A 14398-nucleotide genomic window follows, 5' to 3' on the forward strand; every position below is an offset into this window, starting at 1 on the left:
CTGTGCTCTCGATCACCTCATAAGCAGACCCTACTCTAAGCCAGAGTCAGAGCCCCGGCCGGTGGAGGGGGAGCCAGTCTGTGTCTGCACCCATTGCTGGGTCCATTCCGCATCTGGCTTGAGACCCAGAAGTGGGTGGAAGAGCCCCCTCTGTTCTCACAGAGATACTCCAGGGATGAGAAGAGGGTGTGAGGGCGGGGGCCCAGCCTAGGAAAGAGTGGGGTCACTGCTTTTAGAAACCACCAGATCCAGAAGCTAGGTTAAATGCATCCATGAGCTCCCCGTCTCCAGGCAGTCAGAGCTGGAGTGGCAACCTCCCAGCCCCCAGGGGAGTGTCACAAGAGGCCGGGATGGCCAAGTGGCACCCTGCGGGCCAGCTGAGGACGGGGAGAGCCCAGCACAGGCGCAGGATCAAGGGGCGCAGCTGCTCTGCAGTGTGATGGGGAGCCCTGGGTCTGCAGAGGCGCTGACAGGGGCCCTGCCCTGACCCCCTCGCCCCCTCTCCACACAGGATGAATATCAGTTCTGCTACCAGGCGGCACTGGAGTATCTCGGCAGCTTTGACCACTATGCAACCTAAGCCAGGTTGGCCTGGCCCGACTCCACCGGCCCCTGCGCCTCCAGTGCCGGGTGGGCCCCCCGAGGCCTGGACCCCCCTCCGGCGGCCAGGGCAGGAGGTGGCAACCGCGTTTCCACAGCCGAGGGGTCGCCGGGGATGATGACGCAGCCCCTCAAGCCCCCCTGCACGGCCTCAGCCCCCTCCCTGGGCCGGGCCGCCGCCTTCAATACTTGGCACATTCCTCATTCCCTTCTAAAACAAGATTCCACAAGGAGAGGTTATGGGGTGGGGGGAGGGGGGCGGCAAGCAATCCAGGGGCTGTTCCCAAGAACCAGAGGGGGGCGGGGGCTGGGAGCTCGGCCCCTTGTCCTCCCTACCAGGCAGTCTTCCCGCCCCGCAGCCTGGGGGTCGCCGGGCTGGGGGGGCGGGAGTGGGGTGGGGACAGGAGTCAGCTTTCTTTCAGAACTCAGTGTAACTGTATCCGGTGACATTTCGTTTTGTTTTTGTTTTTTTTAATAGTGTATTTTTTTCATTTTTTTTTTTTTTTTAAAGAATAAACAAATGGGGGGGAAACAAAAACGATTTGACAGTCAACGGATTTAAAAAGAAAAACTTGGCTTATTCCTATTCTGTTCACAGACAGTCTGTTTTTTTTCACCGTAACAGACGTTCTTGCGTGCCGGTCGTGTTCATGGGCCTGCGCGGGCTCAGGCTGCCCCTTGGCTTGCTTTTTTTTTTCCCTTTACCTACTCCAAAGGTGTGCCTCGCTCAAGAATAAGGCCTTTGCCTCCTGATTTTTTTTTTTTTTAATTTTTTGCTTTTTCTTTTTTAATTCTCAAGACATATCAAGGAGGGTGAGGGTGGGGCAGTGGGGGAACTCGGGCCCACCGGCGTCGGTTGTCGAGCCCACAGGGTGGGCTCTACCACGGAGGAGGTCGCAGCGACCCCCGCCCCCAGCAGCCCGAGCACCCCTCGCCATCTCCCACCTTGAGGAGAAGGACTGAACACAGTCGGAGGTTCCCACTTCTCCGGGGGGAGAAAGAGGCCATAAGCTGCCCCAATCAGGGGCCCCTCCCCACCCCCCCGGGACCATGGGGCCGTTCTGGGGCAGAAGGATGGGGTTCTGCCCCACCCCCACCCCTGAGCAAGTGAGTTTTTCTCTTTGTACAAGAGCAGAGCTGCTGTTGCTTTCAACACTGTTTATTCAAACGGAAGCAGCTGGGTGGTTTTCCCACCTCTGTGTATGTAGATATATCGACTTTGTATTAAAGGAAGATCGTCTGACCCCGGCCGCTGGTGGAGTCTTTGTCACCCCAGCCCCTGTCCATCCAGTCTCCTTGGGGAAGCTGGGAGCCTGGAGAACTTGAACACAGAATCCAAGCTCCCTGCAGGGGCTGCCCCATTGATAATAGTTACTCCTGTTGATAATCGTGACCCTCTCTGAGTATCTACCATGGGCCAGCCCGCTGAAGTGGGAATCTACCCAATTTATAGATGAGGTTCAGAGAGGGGCAGGCACCAACGAAAAGTCACACAGAGGTTTGAAGTGGAGCTGGAATTCGTACCCCAGTCCGTCTCATCCACAGCCCTCAGAAGGGTCAGCAGTAGAGCTGAGTCCATGGAGGGAACAACTGGGTTGGGAGCACTGTACTTCCCCGTGCTCTAGGCCACCTCATGAGCAGACCCTACTCTAAGCCAGAGTCAGACCCCCGGCTGGTTTGAGACCCAGAAGTGGGTGGAAGATTTCCCCTGGTGAAAGCATCCCCCCACAGAGATGCTCCAGGGATAAGAAGAGGGTGTGAGGGCAGGGGCCCAGCCTAGGAAAGAGTGGGGTCGCTGCTTTTAGAAGCCATCAGATCCAATGAATACACTTAGATAGATTTACCAAACCCTAAATTCTCCATCCTTAAAATTCTCAAACATACATGAAACATTTATGAAAATCAGCACTTTTTAAAAAAAAAAAATCCAGCAGTGGAGATCATAAATCTTCAAGAAACGAATGTTAGATAACCTGATCTTGACCGCAGCAGTAGATTCTGCAATACTTAGCCTCCCCTGAAAAGGCTTTTAATGAGAAATTTTAAAATATGTTTTTAAATGAGGCATGAGTTAAGGAATCAACATAGAAGTGACACATTTTTGAAACTGAACAACTCAAATAGTACAAAATGTAACAAAACCCATGGGATGCAGCCAAAGGGGTGCATGGAGGAAATTTTATAGCCTTGAACATGTTGATAAAACAGATTCTGAAAACAAGTCAACCTTTAAAATATGTGAACCAAGTTTTCAATTCAAGTAACACTAATTGGGCATTATTGAGGTGGTTCTTGCATTGACAAAACTTTTCTTTAAAAACACCAATATAGACAAATCGTTGGCAAGTACAATCAAGAAAACATCCAAATTTCTGGATCCAGAATCCAAACATCCAAATCCAGAAATATGGGTGAATGCACATTAACTACAGATTGAGGCATTTTTAAAAATTGTGACATGAGTATCAGGGGAGAAAAAACAGGAAAGAGACAGCAAACAGAGGAATAGTGGGAGCTGTAGCACAGCTGGCATGGGGGAAATAAACCCTTCACTCCCTGGGCTGAGGTGGTGGGAAGACAGAAAGATGAAGAAACAGCAAAGGCCTATATTTAGTAGCTCTTGAGTTTGAATTCAAGAAGTAGTGGGAAGATGTCTTAGAAATAGAGGTGGGACCCAAGGGATAGAAGTCAGACTGTAACCCATCTGGTCCTACCTAAATTATCTAAGACTTCATCACAGGCTACTCTGCCCACAGAACTTCTACTCAATCCTCAAAGCCCAGTTCTAAAAGCTCCTCTAAGAAATCTGTTTCCTTTCTGTTTACCCAAGCCCACTGAGTCTAAAGTGTCTGAATAGGATCTACCTTTCCCTCCTTGGAAACCAGAAAGAACATCTTCAGGGAAAGTCAATGTGACCTTCAGCTCTGATTCCACCCTTGGGATGGTCATGGCTCTAGTTGGAGGGTAGGTGGTGGCAGACAGAGATTTATCTGAAGACTTCCCGGAAGAGGGCCATAAGGAATTGCCTCAACTCACAGGAGCACCAAGACTCTAAGCATCTCCAGTTGTCTTGGCCCTGCTATAGAATTCCATAACATCCACCCCCATTTATTGAGCACTGACTGTATGCTTGGCTCATGCCGTCTCATTTAATCCTTCTGACAATGCACCAGTGGACAGATGAGAAAACAGAGGCTCAAATAGGTCAGATTTCTTACCCAACATCTCACAGGTGGTAAGTAGTGTCACCCGGACGTGGGCCCAGTTCTAGCCTGTCCCCATTGTGATAATGCTAAAGTTCAAGGCGTCTATGGGCTCCTGACCACAGCATCAGCCCCAAGCTGGGAGGGACAGGGCCCCACAGCAGAGTCCCACTTTCCACCAAGGGTCCCTCAGGGACCAAAGCATCTGAGTGCTCCGTGGTGGTGGTGGTGCAGTCGCTCAGTCATGTCCAACTCTGAGGCCCACCAGGCTCCTCTGTCCATGGGATTCTCCCAGCAAGAATACTGGAATGGGTTGCCATTTTCTTCTCCAGGGAATCTTCCCAACCCAAGGATTGAACCTGGGTCTCCTGCATTGCATGCGGATTTTTTTTTTTTTTTAATCAACTGAGCCACCAGGGAAACCCATTCTAGTGCTCTAGAAAGTGTAAATACCCTGAACACACACTTTGTCCCTAATAACATCACTTTGAAACATTTAAAGCTAAAACACCCGTGAACAGAACTACAGTGATGCTGAATGCTAAACCTAACTCGGAGACGGAAAGACGAAGCTGACACGAAGGATCTTGAGATGACAATGCAGTGGCAAACTTTAGCAAACAGATGCGTCCAGGGCCTTATACCCAGCAATGAAAAATGTATGTTCTGTCTGAATACCCAGAACTTATCACCAAAAAGGACCACAAATCGGACCAGAGAAAAGCTCAACGCTCAGACTTTACTTCCCAGCCACCTGTAATAAAATTATAAATCGTGATGATATCTAACTTCAAATCCACGTAGGTGGAAGGGTTCAAACAAATGAGTTAAAGATAAATCACACATGAACTACAAAGTATTTAACTGAATGATAAGACTACTGCAAATGAAAGCCTTTGGGATGCAACCAAAAATGTACTCAGAGGTAAATTCAAAGTCTGTTTAATTTACTCAGAGGTAAATTCAATTGTGTTTATGGAGGGAGGGAGAACACTCGTTATAAGTGAAATAAGTAGCCCAAGAAAGTACTCAAGGGTATATGTAGCCTTATATGAATTTATGGGAAAAATAACTGAAAACAAACTAAAGCTTTCAACTCAGGCACCCACAAAAGGACAAACAGATCCAAGGAGCATCAAGGGGAAACATCTTTAGGACAATCAGGTATTAGTCAAATGGTAAACTACAGCAGTAACAACAAAATAATATAAAAATCTGGATTTTTTAAAAACACCCATAAAAGAAAACCTTTGGCACAAAGACAGCACAAATAAACATTACAGATGACAGAGGAACTAACAGCACTCACAAAGAAGTTACCTTACAGGCTGAGCATATACTGCATATATGTAACTTCATACCACTAAATGTTGGACTTCGTAGGTGGCACAGTGGTAAAACAATCCACCTGCCAATGCAGAGGATGCAAGAGACGTGGGTTCAATCCCTGGGTCAGGAAGATTCCCCCTGGAGAAGGAAATGGCAACCCACTCCAATATTCTTGCCTGGGGAATCCCATGGACAGAGGAGCCTGGCGGGCTACAGTCCATGGGGTCGCAAAGAGTCAGACACGACTTCAGCACACCACTAACTTTCAAATGATAAAATATGGGGGAAAAAAATCTAAGCAAAACCAAACCAAGTTGTTAAAAAGTGAATCATGTTCAGAAACACTGAAATGATGGTCAAAGATCTATCCCCCATACAAGGCACTTTCTCAGATGGTTTTTCAAGTGAGTTTTGCCAAATCTTCAAGAGAAAGATAATTGGCATCTTATAAGCTATGTCAGCTTGCAGAGGGAAAAAAGATAGTACTCAGAGTATAAAGGACAACTCAAGGTGGGCAGGGGGGAAATACATTTCACTCATGTGCCTAGATTCAAAAAGGCTAAAAAATACTAGTAATGCAAATCTTGTTATTTAGTTGTCCAGTCATGTCTGATTTCTTTTGTGACCCTATGGACTGTAGCCCGCCAGGCTCCTCTGTCCTTGGGATTCTCCAGGCAAGAATACTGGAGTGGGTTGCCATTGCCCTCTTCCAGGGGATCTTCCTGACCCAGGAATTGAACCTGTGTCTCCTGCATCACAGGTGGATTCTTTACCACTGAGCCACCAGGGAAGTTCAATCCAAATCTAGCATCTCCTTAGAAGAGGAGGATGTTATGACTCAACAGGGAAGGATTTATGGAATGCAAGGATGCTTTAACATTAGAAAATCCACTCAAATAGAAGTTAGAATAAGTTGCTACCTCAGAGAGCAGATCTGCAGTATCTAATAAATTGAAGGTACTGAGTCAAGACACCTTGACTCAATAATTTCAGTCTTAACACATCTTACAGACACTTGTCTTGAGCAGATGTGCCAAGGAGACATGCAGAGGTTTGTCTGTCATAGAATTATTTGTAAAAACTGAAAAAAAATGTACACTGTATAATATTTTTATTATAAACAAGAAATAACAAAGCCTGGAAACTATTTTATAAAAGATTGGCATCGACTTAAATATCCACCAACAGGAAGTGGGTGTGAAGATGGAGAGAAAGAAACCCTCCTACACCATTGGTGGGAATGTAAGCTGGTGCAGCCACTATGGAGAACAGTAGAGAGGTTTCTTTAAAAACTAAAACTAGAGTTTGCATATGATCCAGTAATCCCACTTTGGGGCATATACCCAAACAAAACTATAACTCAAAAAGATACATGCACACCTACGGTCACAGCAGAACTATTACAACAGCCAAGACATGGAACCACTTAAATGTCCATCAGCAGATGAAAGGATAAAAAAGATGTTATATACAGTAGAATGGGGGCTTCCCTGGTAGCTCAGCTGGTGAAGAATCCGCCTGCAATGCAGGAGGCCCCGGTTCGATTCCTGGGTCGGGAAGATCCCCAGGAGCCGGGCATGGGAACCCACTCCAGCATTCTTGGCTGGAGAATCCCCGTGGACAGAGGAGCCTGGCAGACTACAGTCCTTGGGGCTGCAGAGTCGGACACAACTGAGCGACTGAGCACACAGCACATACGATAGAATATTAGTCATAAAAAAGAACGAAATAACATCACTTGCTGCAATAGGGATGGACCTAGAGATGATCGTATTAAGTGAAGCAAGTTCAGAAAGAGAAAGACAAACACCATATGATATCACTTACCTGTAGAATCTAAATTATGGCACAAATGAACATACCTAGGAAACAGACTCGCAGAACAAATGTGTAGTTGCCAATGGGGAGGGGTGGTTTGGGAGTCTGGGATTAGCAATTACAAACTATGATGCATAGGGTGGATCAACAGCAAGGTCCCACTGCATAGCACAGGGAATTACATTCAATATCCTGTGGCAAACCATAGTGGAAAAGAGTATGAAAAGGAATACATATATGTATAACTGAACCATTTTGTTGTACAGCAGAAATTAATTCAATATTGTGAATCAACTGTACTTCAATAACATTTTAAAAAATAGCCACCAGCAGTAGAAGTGCATGTGTGCTCAGTCGCTCAGTTGTGCCTGACTCTTTGTGACTCCATGGAGCCCACTCGGCTCCTCTGTCCATGGAATTTTCCAGGCAAGTATACTGGAGCAGGTTGCCATTTCCTCCTCCAGTGGATCTTCCTGACCCCAGGCTTGAACCCATGTCTCCTGCCCTGGCAGGCAGATTTTCTACCACTATGCTACCTGGGAAGCCCAACCACCAGCAGAAGAATGTCTAAAGAACTCTGTATGGTCACACAATGAAATACTACACAACAATGAATACAAAACAATTGGAAATGTACCACAATATAAACAAATCTCTAATACACTCATCAAAAGCAAGCAAATCACAGGAAGAAAAGTTAGTGTAACTCTATCACAGAATACTTTAAAACACATTAAGCAAATACATATTAGAGATAAATGCAAGTGGCAAATATATACAAACTCATCTATATGGATACTACTCAAAGCAATCTACAGATTCAATGCATTGCCTGTGAAAATCCCAGGGATTTTTTTCCTGCAGAAATGGCAATGCTAATCCTCAATACTAATCCTATACAGAACTGCAGAGGACTCTGAATAGTCAAAATAATCTGGAAAAGGAACAATAAAGTTGGAAGACTAACATTTCCCAATCTCAAAACTTACTACAAAACAACAGTCATCAAAACACTGTGATCATAGCATAAGAGCAAACATATAGATGAATGGAATAGAAATGAGAATCCAGAAATAAACCCATACATCTTTGATCTATAGATTGACAAAGGTACCAATGCCATTCAGTGAAACAAGAACAGTCTCTTCAACAAACGGCACTGGGACTGGATTTTCACATGCCAAAGAATGAAATTGGCCCCCGTGTGCAGGCACGCTCGGTCATGTCTGACTCTGCAACTCCACGGACGCAGCCCGCCAGGGATTCAAACCCACGTCTCCCGTGTCTCCTGCACTGGCAGGCAGGTTCTTGACCACTAGCGCCACCTGGGGAGTCAGACTGGACCGCACCTCACACCATGTATGAAAATTAACTCAAAACGCATCAAAGAGGGCTTCCCTGGTGGTCTAGCTTCCTGCCAACGTAGGGAACGTGGGTTTGATCCCTGGTCCAGGAAGATTTCACATACTGCGAGTCAACCAAGCCCGTGTGCCACAACTACTGAGCCCACATACTGCAACTACCGGAGCCCAGGCACCCAGAGCCCATGCTCTGCAACAAGAGAAGTCATGGCAATAAGTTCGCAAATTGCAATTAGAGAGTAGCCCCCGCTCTCCACAACTAAACAAAGCCCACACTCAGCAACGAAGACTCAGTGCAGCCAAAAACAAATCAATAAGTCTTTAAAAAATTAATTATTAAAGAGTTAAAACTATAAAACTCTTAGAAAAACTCATCTCTAAACAAATTCCGGATAACTGTTCCCTCTGGGCAGGAGTAAGGGGAATGCATTCAGCAACAGGCACACATGTAAATCCAGCTCGATATGTGTTTTAATTTTTAACTTGGGTGTTAAGGCTATGGTGTTCATTATATCACTTTTATATATCTGAAATGAGAAAATAAGAAATCAATCCATGGGGGGAAAAAGAGAGATAAAACCCCAAAGCTTTTGATTTAAAAAAAAATAAGCAAATATTCCATAATTTGATAAAGTAACTTGACAATGCTGAAATTTTAGAACAAAAGTTGGCAAACATATTTTAGGCTTTGCAGGCCAGAAGGTCTCTGTTGCAACTACTCAGCTAACCCACTACAGCACCTAAGCAACCACAGACAAAACACGGGGGCATGGCTGTGTTTCAATAAAACTTTATTTACAAAAACAGGTAGTGAACTGGATTTGGCCCACAGGCTATAGTGAGCCAGTCTCTGCTCTAGAAACACATCCAGTGAATTCAGAAATGACACAAGGAATGTCCATGATAACAATCATTTCATGTAATACTAGGGACCCCAGCCAATGCAATAAGAAATGACATACAAGCATGAAAAGAAGCAGACAAATATTTCATTATCATAAGAGAGAGGACTGCCTACCAGACAACTTGAACAAATCATCTTAAACTGTCCTGTAAGTAAGAGGAAAACCCAACAAAGTGCCAGTTACAAAGCCACCATGAAAAGTCATTGGCCTATTTCTGAAGTTGGTGCGGTTCAACTAAAAACATTTTCAGCCATGCAAAGCTCTGATCCAATTTCTTATCAACTGCTCAACCCTCTCATATTTAAACCTTTGTGACTAGCGACTCACAAGCCAGAAGATATGCAATTTTCCACACAAAAGAGAGGTCTGCCAGTCTCTAGCACTTTGCACTTGAACCTGACTCTCTCTCCCCCGACAAAGTCAGGCAGAGTTCATTTTCTTTCCTCTACCCTTTGTGAAGCCAGAGTTAGTTAGATTTCTCTCCCTGGGTTACAAATACTTGTTTGAGGGATGGGATTTTAAAAGTCTATTTTTGTATCACTAAGATATGCACAAGTATTATCTGGCATAAGTTAGCTTTAAAATACATATTTCAGAAAACAAGCAAAAAGAAGGAAATACTAAATAATGAAGTTAATGGATGAAAAAAAACCCAGGATATTTGCATAGTCTCTAAGTATCTCCATACAAGATCCTTTTTAATTACAAAGGGGAAAACAGTAACTTTACCACAGACAAACCTGGCTGCTGCTGCTGCTGCAAAGTTGCTTCAGTTGCGTCCGACTCTGTGCGACCCCACAGACGGCAGCCCACCAGGCTTCCCCGTTCCTGGGATTCTCCAGGCAAGAACACTGGAGTGGGTTGCCATTTCCTTCTCCAGTGCATGAAAGTGGAAAGTGAAAGTAAGTCGCTCAGTCGTGTCCGACTAGCGACCCCATGGACTGCAGCCTACCAGGCTCCTCTGTCCATGGGATTTTCTAGGCAAAAGTACTGGAGTGGGGTGCCATTGCCTTCTCTGGACAAACCTGGCTAATAGGACATTAACCAAGTGATCAAGGTCGAAACCCCCACAGATGAGACATACCAACATCATTTGTCTCCTGATATATTGACTCAGAAGGACGCAACACCACTTTTGTGACATTCTTGCCCCAAAATGCACCACCTCTGTATAATCATGAGTAAACAGAAAAACTCAGCTTGAGGGACTTGCTACAAAATAACTGACCCATACTCTTTAAGGTACCCAAGAACATAAAAGACAAACAATAAGAATCTAATCTATAGGGACTTCCCTGGTGGTCCAGTGGTTAAGAAATCCTCCTGCCGATGCCAGGGGTTTGATCCCTGGTCCTGGAAGATCCCGCTTGCTGAGAGGCAACCAAGCCTGCATGCCACAGCTGGAACACGTGCTCCGCAACCAGAGAAGCCATCGCAACGCGAAGCCTGCATACAACGAAGCGTAGCCCCTGCTCACCGCAACTAGACAAAGCCTACGTGCAGCAATGAAGACTCAGCACAGCCAAAAAAAATTAAAAAAGAAACCATCACTTAGGAGATGTGATGATGAAATGCAACAAAGGGTCCTAGCTTGATTCTGCACCAGAAAAAGGACTTGAGAGGCAAAACTGCTCACATGTATTTGAATAAGTTATGTAGTTAGTTGCTAGTATTGTATCAGTGTTCATTTCTGGCTTCAGTAAATGTACCACAGTTGTGTAGGTGAAGCTGGATGAAGGATACACAGGAACTCTGTACTATTTTTGCAACATCTCTGTGGGTCTAAAATTATTTCAAAATAAAAAGTTATAATGATGTTTCTAAAAGTCATCAGCAAGTTGTACTGTCACCAATAACGAATTAGAAATTGTAAACAAGGACTTCCCTGGTGCTACAGTGGGTAAGAATCAGCCTGCCCATGCAGGGGACACAGGTTCTATTTCTGATCCGGGAAGATTCCACATGCCTCAGAGCAGCTAAGCCTGTGAGCCACAACTACTGAGGCTGCTCTCTAGAACCCGTGAGTCACAACTGCTGAGCCTGAGTGCCGCAGCTACTAAAGCCTGCATGCCCTGGAGTTTGTGCTCTGCTGCAAGAGAAGCCACCACAATGAGAAGCCCGAGCACAGAACTAGAGAGTAGCCCCTGCTAACCACATCCAGAGAAGGCCTGTGCAAAGCAATGAAGACCCAGCACAATGAAAACAAGTGAAACTAAAAGAGGAAATTATAAATAAAAAATCCATCCTATCATAATGGTGCTTCCCAGGCTTGGGAGGCAGAGAGGATGGAGAGTTAGTATTGAATTAGGTCAGAACTTCAGATTTCCAAGATGAACAGAGGCATGGGGATGGATGGTGGGGATTGTACAATAATGTGAATCAACACCACGGAGCTGCACACTCTTTTTGAGCCATACACTTAAAAATTGTTACAATAGTGGGACTTTCCTGGAGACCAGTGGTTAAGACTCCAGGCTTCTGGGTACAGGTTCAACCCTTGGTTGGAGAACTAAGATCCCATGTGCCACACAGCACGGTCAAAAATTTTTTTTAGTTAAATAAAATCATTACAGTGGTAAGTTTTATGTTATTTTAACACAATCAAAAGAGATTATAAATGTATCCACTTCGGAAAAAAAAAGACACTAGATCTTTTCTTGGGGACCCATACATGATTGTAAATACATAGGAAAGGGAGGTTGGAAAGCTATACGTCTAAACTGACAACATGCCTCTGGTGAAGTACAGCTGCTTTAAAACGTGACCACTGAGGTTTTGACGTGGAGAGGTGGGGTCAATGTCCCCTCCCCCTGAAGCCGGTTGTCACTGATTCTGTAGCATATAGGGGAAGTGGTTCTGGCGGTCCTCAAGGTTAGGGCATATGGGACTGTCAGCTCCCACCTGGTTCCCTAGAGACATTCACTTGTTAGAAACATCTTCTCAGGACATGTTCTTGGATCCCTGCCACGTTGTGAGGAGCTCAAGCCACACAGAGAGGCCACATATAGGTGCCCTGGTCTGTGGTCCCGGCCTCCAAGTTCAGGCCCCAGACATCATGTCATGGAAGGAAGTCATCTCCACCACATTTGGTCCAAGTGACTGACCCACAATCACGACACAAAGACGTGCTTACTGCAGGAGGTCTGGGGTACAGATGCTCACTCGTGTCCGACTCTTGCGACCCCGTGGACTGTAGCCTGCCAGGCTCCTCTGTCCACGAGATTTTCCAGGCAAGAAGACTGGAGTGGGTTGCCATTTCCTACTCCAGGGGAATCTTCCCGACCCAGGGATCAAACCCACATCTCCTGGCAGGCAGATTCTTTACCACCCCAGCAATGTAAAGTAGAACAGCAGGCAAAGACCAGACCAGGATGAAAGATGAGCGAAAGAGAGCTTTAGTTCTTGTAGTCATATTTCTGTTCATGTGATGGAAAATCCATTTATCTTATAGTCATATTTCTGTTCTTATGCTAGAAAATGCATTTATACAATAATTGTGATTAAAGTGAATTATAAAAAACAGAGCCCTTCCAGGGACTTTCCTGATGGTCCAGAGGTTAAGACCGTGCTTCCTATGCAGGGGACACAGGTTTAATCCCCGGTTAGGGAACTCAGATCCCACATGCCTCTCATCAGTGCAGTCAAAAAAATTTTTAAATAAAAAAACGAGTTTAAAAATTATTTAAATAAATGAAGTCCTTCCATTCACTATCAGGTGTTAGAGACCTGGCTCATTTTGAGCAGATAGCAGCATCCTGCAAGCACAAGAACACCGCTAAATCTTGTTAACTATGCCATCTTCCCCAGGGAAGCCCTGTCACAATCATAAAAAAACAGCTCCTGTTTACTGGTGGTAACCGTGGTGTTTTTATACCACTGTGATAAAGTAGCACTGTCACCTCCGTTGTGCAGATGAAAAAATTGAGGCACAGGGAGGTTAAGTAAGTTGCCCAAGCTCACACAGTCTGAAAACGGCAGAGCCGAAAATTGAACGCTTGTATGGGGAACTGGATATTTAACAGTGCACAAGACGTAGCCCCTGCCTTGGTGGGCTTGTCGGTGAGTTGGGGAGACAGACTCACAAATGGGAGATTTCTTTTCTCTTCTGCTGAGTGAAATACATGGGGCCAAAAGGTTCATAGATGGGAGGGTCATCAAGAATGGCTTCCCAGGGGACCTCCTTGGTGATCCAGTGGCTAAGACTCTGTACTCCCAATACAGGGGGCCTGGGTTCAATCCCTGGTCAGGGAACCAGATCCCATAAGCCACAACTAAAGAGTCTGCATGCCATGACAGCAACTTGGCACTGCCAAACAAATACTTGAAAAAAAAAAAAAAGACTACAATACAGACACACACAGGGAGGTGACCATATGAGGCCACAAGGGGAAGATGGCCGCCTGGAAGCCACTGAGCGAAGCCTCAGAAGGAACCAGTCATGCCCACACGATCTTGGACTTCCAGCCTCCACGCTGTGAGATGATAAATGTCTATTGTTTAAGCTGCCCCAACTAGTGGGGCTTTGTCACAGCAGACCAAGCAAACATGCTTTCCCAAGTTTGGGAATCAAAGCATAGAAGAGAAGTTAGAATCTACAGGAAAAGGGATGACTTTAGATGGCCTAGGGAATGGAACTAAATAACTCTGAACTGAAAATAAGGATGTTCTAACACTCACTTAATTCTTCTGTTCAGCTCCAGGCGAAAAGATCTGGTTGAGTGTTATTTGTCAGCCACCACCCACCCCGTGTTAACTTCCTCCTTCCTGTTCATTTTTACTTATTTATTTTTGGCCTTGCTACACAGCGTGTGGAATCTTATTTCCCTGACCATGCCTCCTGCAGTGGAAGGCGGATCCCATTTCTTTTTAATTTCTTTCTTTTTTATATATATATAATTTATTTATTTTGGCTATGCTGGGTCTTCGCTGCTGTGCAAGCTTTTCTCCAGTTGTGGAGAGCAGGGGCCACTCTCCACTTGCCGTGTGAGGGCTTCTCACCACGATGGCCTCTTGTCGTGGAGCACTGGCTCTAGGGCTCTCAGGCTTCAGTAGTTGTAACACGTGGGCTCAGTAGCTGCCATTCCCGGGCTCTGGAGCACAGGCTTAATAGTTGTGGCACACAGGCTCAGTTGCCCGGTGGCATATGGGATTTTTCCAGATTAGGGATCAAACCCACATCCCC

At 45.5% G+C, this 14398-nt stretch overlaps 1 protein-coding gene across 13 annotated transcripts in view; it reads left to right on the forward strand.

Moving 5' to 3' along the window:
- PTPRS (protein tyrosine phosphatase receptor type S) overlaps positions 1-1843 on the forward strand; it is a 110870-nt gene extending 109027 nt beyond the window's left edge. For all 13 annotated transcript variants that reach the window (XM_059888644.1, XM_015472084.3, XM_059888646.1 and 10 more), the window contains one exon: positions 512-1843. In XM_059888644.1, the coding sequence (XP_059744627.1) occupies positions 512-580 (69 nt within the window). In that variant the 3' untranslated portion in view covers positions 581-1843. The remainder of the gene's footprint in view (positions 1-511) is intronic.
- The last annotated feature ends 12555 nt before the right edge of the window (positions 1844-14398 follow it).

This window comes from Bos taurus, chromosome 7 (genome assembly GCF_002263795.3).
Source record: "Bos taurus isolate L1 Dominette 01449 registration number 42190680 breed Hereford chromosome 7, ARS-UCD2.0, whole genome shotgun sequence".
Lineage (NCBI taxonomy): Eukaryota > Metazoa > Chordata > Mammalia > Artiodactyla > Bovidae > Bos > Bos taurus.